Below are 7,500 nucleotides of genomic sequence, written 5' to 3' on the forward strand. Positions count from 1 at the left end.
CATGTAGAAAGACACACCGATGTCCGTTACTTGTCAGTAAGTAGTTTGAGTATCTCGTTCAACCCTGATCTGGATTAGTGTGAGCAGCCGTTTCATGAATAGCGAACTTTTATCAATGAGAACCCTTGCAGGTCAGGCCGAAGTTGAAGGAGGAACCGGAGCGTGTTCTGAATGACGTCCCCCTCAAAGAGGACGCCGGCTCTGCCGCTATCTGCTAACTCCTCTCCAGTAGTAAAAACGTGCGAAGCATCCCCAGTATTTCTCCCATATCAATCACATTGGTATTCTACTCGGCGCTCGCCTCTCATGCCTAGATGCCGGTTGCTGTGCACCTTAATTGGATTTTCTGTCCGTATTTAACGCCGCTGATAAACTGGTATAGTCTCTGTATAATCATTGAGGACGAATCAGATCCTCTCTCTGTCTGTGCTCAGGTTCATGAAACCCATCCGAATTAATGGGTAAACAGGACAGAAATACCAATATCCCCCAGATCAAATACGCCCTGATGCTGATTGGAGCAAAGTGTCTTTCAAATGTTTATTGCAATAGCTATAGTCTCTCTCGAAAGCAGATGCAGAGTGCTCTGCATATACATATTCAAATATTGCTTGTTAAAAACAAAACGTGAAACAAGCTTTTTAGTTTTTAGACTGTTGGTCTTAATAGCGTCAATTTCACCAGCAGGTTTAACTCCGAAAAGGGATATTTTGACTGCATACTGTTGACTATTATGCTTTGTTTGTTGTTGTTGTTGTTGTTGTTGTTGTTGTTGTTGTTATTCTGTCTACTCTGAGTTTCCAATGGTGTTTCAAGCTGTCCTATTGTGTGGTGCCGTTTACTGATAATTCATTGTGTGTTTCTGACAATCAGACACATCAGCTGGCAGCCATGGACTGTTAGGGTGTCTGATTCTGTGTCATGCTGTGTTCCTAACGCTGTTTCTCACTCTTCTCAGGAGGCAGAGTGGCACTGTGATGAGTTCACCAAGGGAGCCTGTTTCAGCAGAGGCAAGTCCGAGGTAAGACACCGAACTCCAGCTTGCCTCCGATCCTTTATTGACGTCAGTGCATGATTCATGTGACAGGTAGGATCTAGGCCCTTAAGCTATGGCGAATTGTCCCACCCACACATTCATTTTTCATGGACAATATTGTTTCAGCTGCTGTTGTTTTCCGCTTCATTTATGTGTGTGTATATGCAGGTGCAGGCATGTTCGTGCATGCGTGTGCATGCGTGCGTGTGTGTATGTTTATAGCATGTCTTTACCTGTGTGTCCCTGTGTGTGTGTGTGTGTGTGTGTGTGTGTGTGTATGCACCCGTCAGCAAGCGTCATCATCGAACACGATGGACAGCTAAGTGTGTGCGTGTGCGTGTGTGTGCATGCACCCTCCTCCTCACACAAACAGATGCTCCATAACTGAACATGACCCCGTGGTGAACTGTAGGGGGCCTGCTGTGTGTTCGTGCCTGTGGTTGAAGCCTGAGCGACTGGGCCTCTGTGTGTTTATCCCCCTGTGAAAGGTGGTTAGAGGCCCATAATAGGCATGCACAGGCTGGCCAGCAGTATGATTGTCATTCTGAATTACAGGCTAAGCCTACCTTAGGCCTTGGGAGTTGGTCCCGTCGACTCGGAGCAAAGAACTGTTTTTCTTTGCCGTGTTCCTAGCCGAGTATCAGCTGTTTCCCTGTGATGTTCACTATGAATAGGGATCCTATACTGTTCTTTCTCTCTCTCAGCCCAGCCAAAGAGAGTTTGGAAGTTTTATTACTTAGATGAGCGCTCGGCAATATACCGTAACTGAAGTTATTTCACAGGCATGTCTCTGGCTTGAGTGAATTTACAAGTGATTGTGTTCTTTAATGCAACGCGTCTGCCTCTCTCTTGTGTGTTTGATTTATTTCCTCCGGGACAAGAAAGGGGGGAGCTAAATTGACTTGACGGGACTCGATCGTTTTCTCTATTTGGTTTATAATGGCAGAGCCGTGCATAACAGCCTCAGCATTACTGTGCCGCTCTGGAACATTTGTCAGGAAGTTTTCATAAACAAGTCAGTATTGCGACGCAGGGCACACATTATATTTGGTTTTATTTACTGAGGGAACAAACAAACGGTGCTGAGCTGAATTATACATACACACAGGCGCACACACACGCACACACACACACCCACATACACACACTCTCAAAAGACAGCTATACACATAAAGGACAGCCACTCACTCACTCACTCATACACACACATACACATACACACACACACACACACGCACACGCACACGCACACACACACACACGCACACGCACACACACACACACACACACACACACACACACACACACACTGTGCTTAGTACAGGGAAATGAATTGTTTTACGAGTTAACCTCCATCTTGATAGGGGGAGAAATAAAACGGACCCCCTCCCCCCTTCCCTCCCTCCATCCTTCCGTCTCTGCGGCGGTGCCCTGTAACACTCCTAAATCAGCCCCCACAGAATGAGAGAGAGGGGCCCCGGGCATCTCGAGTGCCCCAGACAAAAGCGGTGATTTACGGGGCCCTAAATCTTGACAAGGGGCCCTCACTAACAGAAGTGCTGGGACACCGAGGCTGAAGGGAGGTTATGAGTGGTTTATTACCCCGACCAGCACAAAAACAAACACCAGGCTCTGACATTACTTCTCACTGCTCAGGTTGTGTTTGCATTGTGGGTTTTTGATGGAAGTCCTCCACAGCTGCGAATAGTTTGGGGGAAACAAAGGTCAGGGTGTTCCACTGTTGTTACAATCAATCAAGGATTTATCGGAGTACATGTTACATTTGTCACAAAGTGCTTAGCGGTGAACCCGCGCCTGCACCCCCTGAGAGCCAAGCTAAGGCGAGGAGACAAGGATTACGTTCCCTAGCGATCGGAGATCAGTGTTTGAGAACGAATGACAGAAAAACAGCAGATCGGCGGTTCGAGCCCCCGGCTGGCCACATGTCGAAGTGTCTTCGGGCAAGACACTGAACCCCAAATCGCTCCCAATGAGCGGGGCCGGCGCCTTGCATGGTAGTTTGCCGCCATTGCTGTGTGAATGTGTGAACTAGAGGCCATTGTAAAGTGCTTTGGAATAAGGCGCTATATAAGTCGGTCCATTTGACCATTTTATCATTATTATTATTATTAGCTGTGACTCCTCTCTGTCAGGCCTGGCCAGGTTCCAGACTGGCCCTCCTGTGGTTGCATGTGTTGTATCTCATTACGTGGGCGTTTCACTTCATTTCCCCCCCCCCACCTGCCAGATCCAGTTGCCTTTAAATGTCTGTTGAACAGTGGTAATGTCTGCTGTGGTCTGTGATCTGGGTCCTCAGGAGGAGTGTCAGAACTACATCCGTGTCCTGCTGGTCAACGGGGACAGGCTGTTCACCTGTGGAACCAACGCCTTCACCCCCATCTGCACCAACCGCACAGTAAGGACCGTGATCATGTGATCCCGATTGACTGATGATGCCGCCTCTTCTTTTCACTTCTCTTCTCTTGTCATCCTCTCCTGTTCTCTTCTCTTCTTGTTGTCTTCTGTCATTATCTCCTCGTCCTTTCTCTTGTCTTCTATTCTTTTTTTAATGAATTATTTCCTCCTCCAAACCTCTACTCCTTTGTTTTCCCTGAGGTAGTTTATTTGAGTTTCTAGAAAAGCACTATACAAATAAAATATATTATTATTATTATTATTATTATTATTATTGTTGTTGTTGTTGTTGTTGTTATTATTATTTAGTATTTGTATTATTATTAAGCGTCTTTGAGTGTCTAGAAAAGCGCTATATAAGTCGAATGTATTATTATTATTATTATTATTATTATTTATTATTGTTATTATTATTCCACTATCTGCGCTAAGCTACAGTGAGCCAGCCCTCAGCTGTGCTGAATCCTGGGGCTTAACCAGTGGAAAGAGAGTCTGCTGTGTGGTTTTATTATTATAGTCTGCTGTGTGGGTTATATTGCTGGGTTATATTATTGGGTTATAGGTGGGGGGAGATCACCTTTGTAATGACATTTGCTTTTCTCCAAAAGCACTGAATTTGAAAGGTCACTAGCACATAACAAATGTTTACCACTGTAGAAAGCCATATAGCATAAATATCAAGACATTATTATGGTAGTATTTCATCAACTTTTCGTCATATTTACCCAGAGTGAGTGTTATAATCCCAGAGATCAGGGGAATGTAGTATCTCAGTATTTCACTCATGGCCCGGTTTTACTATCAGCAGGAATGTATGAATAAAGCATTACGTGAAATACAAATATCCTATTAATTCTCTAATCACTGGCTCAACAGGCATGCACTGAAATGAAATGAAATAATTCGACTATAGGTGTGCTGTAATAGGCCTGCTGTGATTGATTCAAACCAGTGCCCAGGGTATTGAATGCAGGATGAGTTCCCCCTTTTCTTACTGTATAAAGGATCTGCTAGTGATTAGAGAATGTAGTCCCCAAGTTATGTTGCTAATGATCATGACGATAATGATAATGAACATGATGATGATGATGTTGGTTATAATGATGATGATTGCAACAATGACAGGGGAGCTAATTAATTCCAACCAAATATCCCATTTACTGTCTCTCAAAGCTATGAATTATTTAATCACACCGAACACCTTTTACCTACAGGCTGTTTGGTCACGTTGACGAAGATAGTGTTACCTGGCAACAAATCTGGGAGGAAGAGAGCGTACAATGCGACTCCCCAGGCATTGATGGGTTGCATTTATGTAGAGTCTTTCAATAGGGTCCAAAGCACTTTACAGCAGAAGGGTGGCAATCTTGTCTTCCGCCACTTAGATGTCGCCTCTAGCTGCATCCAAACAGCACAGCCTAACCAGCACTAGAGTTGAGGGGGGATGAGGGGGAGGATGGCATCCCACCTGAAAATAAAAACGGTCAAAATCATCCCCCTTCTAAAACTGCCATCCCCCCTTTCCATCCCTTATGTCATTTTATCAATAAACGTGGTATTACTGCTATTTCAACATTTAGTTTCGCGCATATTGAGTAAAATCCTGTGGCCGAGGGGGGGGCACGCACACATGCGATGACATTTTTACCAAGTCACTGACACTGAAGTCACTGACCTGTGGGGATGCTAAAATGGTCCCCATATGATCAAATCCACCATCCCCCCTGATTTTCTTTTACAACTTGAGTACTGACTTTACAGTGGAAGGGTGGCAATCTTGTCTCCCGCCACTAAGATGTAGCCTCTAGCTGCATCCAAACAGCACAGACCTAACTAGCCGTTATCAGAGCCGCCTCAGTGTGTCTCCCATCAATCCAGCTGCTGTGTGTCGCACACAGAGGCATCTTTCACTCTGCTGCTTTAATATGCATGATGGATGCTGCCTCCCTATCTATTTATTCTATCCCCCTTCCCACTCGTCTTAAAGACCCGATTGATCGAAAAAAAACTCTGAGCCATCTCGCTGCAGATTGAGCTCTGTCAATACAAGTCTTTCATCTTAGTCCCATGCCCCCAGAGACAGAGGCACTCTGTTTGGTCAAGTCGTGCGAGAGGGGAGGGTTAGCTAGAGTGAACAAGAAGCATTGATCCCGATCGACCCACTCCAAAAAAAGAACCTGGCGAAAGTAGCCTCCTCCTCCTCCTCAATCGACACTTTGAATGGGCCCTATATCCCCTATCTCCGTTTAGGGCAGTTCAGAGATATTGAGCGTCAAAGTTTTTACATTTTACATTTTTACATTCACATTATGTTTTGTGAGATGGAACTTTTGTATTTTATTAATTACTAACTAAAAAATTTCAACATTTTAAAAATAACACCACTCAGGCATTAATAAACACCTAATGGATCAGATTATGTAAAAAACTCAATTCTGACAAAAATGGAGATAGAACACCATTCTAACGTCACGACTGGCCTTTGGCCACAATGTGCAGGATGTGGTTTTAAGAAGACACACCTGCACGGTGGAATGAAAACGGTCTCAGAATACACCCCTGTGGATGCCTACTGGAGCAGTCTGCAAGTGTTGATAGTTTAATGGAAAGTTTTTACATTCGGAAAAATCAACCCATAAAAATAATGATACCGTAGCTCTAGTTTAGTGATGCAAATCACCTTGAATAAACACAGAAAATCATTTGAGATCTACCTCACAGCCACAGCTCCGACCGAATGTAAGGAAGGTAGTAAACCTGCTACTCAGCATATTGCCCCCTTTTCAACTTTTCCATCATGAGTTATAATTAAATATTGGCAAAGACGCACACATTCCGCTTCTTAAACGTTTTCAAAGCTGCCTCTGTGTATACTGCGTTTACAAGTGCACTGTCTCCTGGTATATAAAGTATTTTTAAATGCAGGGAGCTGGATTTGGCCTCCATTTCAAAGTCCAAAACCAAAGGACTGAGCCTCAAAACGAGCTGCACATGAAAACAGCGAAGGCCCCACTGATGTGGCTGAGTAATGGTTTATCCAGGGGAACAGATGGACGTCCACTAGAGTCATTATGGACCCAGCCCGCATAGCATTAGAACTACAAGAAGAAGCATTTAGCAGCTTCCCTTTGGAAATCCTTGTGAAGCCGCAAGTTGACTTAGCATTGGACTGACTGACGATTAGCATTGGTCTCCAGCCAGATTAGGAATATTTGTATTTTCACTCCTTGTGGTTTAGTTGATGGTTTTTGGATGGGGAACGCTCTTCTAAAAAGGCTGTTTTCATTGCTTCTGTGTGTGTGTGTGTGTGTGTGTGTGTGTGTGTGTGTGTGTGTGTGTGTGTGTGTGTGTGTGTGTGTGTGTGTGTGTCTGTGTCTGTGTCTGTGTCTGTGTCTGTGTGTGTGTGTGTGTGTGTGTGTGTGTGTGTGTGTGTGTCATGACATCAACGTCATGAGATGAGGAATGTCTCTGGCTGTGCATTATTGGAAGAAGCAAATAAAACACCCAGAAGTGACTGTGAGGCAATCTGCACCAGTTTGCATCATTTTAACAGTGACTGCTGCTGCCCACACTTTTATTATCACGATCTATTAGCCAGTAGAAGAATCTCACTGGTGGTAAAAATCACCCCATGTGATGCTTTTAGCTCAGTACTTGCCTCTTGACTTGTAGTGTTATTGTTCTGCTGCCATTCATTGCAATCGAGACTAATCAAGATGTACGGATATAGGAGAGTTGAGAGCGCTATTATGTATGTGAGCATAAATGCCTCAAGTGCCTCCTCTGTATCCACCCCTAAATGTTTCAGCTGGCTAATCAATCTCTACCCCCCCTCCCACCTCTCCGTCTCTATCTTCCTCCCTCTCTCTCTCTCCCCCCCCTCCCCTCTCCTCTCCGTCTCCCCCCCCCCCCCCCTCCACAGCTGACTAACCTGACAGAGATCCACGATCAGATCAGCGGGATGGCGCGGTGTCCCTACAACCCCCTCCACAACTCCACGGCCCTCATCACCTCCAGCGGGGAGCTGTACGCCGCCACCGCCATGGACT

General features: G+C 45.0%; 1 protein-coding gene across 1 annotated transcript in view; it reads left to right on the top strand.

Annotated features, from left to right (window-relative positions):
* Positions 1–7,500, top strand: part of sema5a (sema domain, seven thrombospondin repeats (type 1 and type 1-like), transmembrane domain (TM) and short cytoplasmic domain, (semaphorin) 5A) — a gene marked incomplete at both ends in the record, with an annotated part of 94,538 nt that overhangs the window by 29,749 nt on the left and 57,289 nt on the right. Inside the window, 3 exons of the mRNA XM_080542732.1 lie at positions 959–1,021; positions 3,354–3,452; positions 7,374–7,500. The exon at positions 7,374–7,500 is cut by the window's right edge and continues 87 nt beyond it. Of these exons, the coding sequence (XP_080398858.1) occupies positions 959–1,021; positions 3,354–3,452; positions 7,374–7,500 (289 nt within the window). The remainder of the gene's footprint in view (positions 1–958; positions 1,022–3,353; positions 3,453–7,373) is intronic.

Source organism: Nansenia antarctica (genome assembly GCF_963989245.1).
Source record: "Nansenia antarctica genome assembly, chromosome: 12".
Classification (NCBI taxonomy): Eukaryota; Metazoa; Chordata; class Actinopteri; order Argentiniformes; family Microstomatidae; genus Nansenia; species Nansenia antarctica.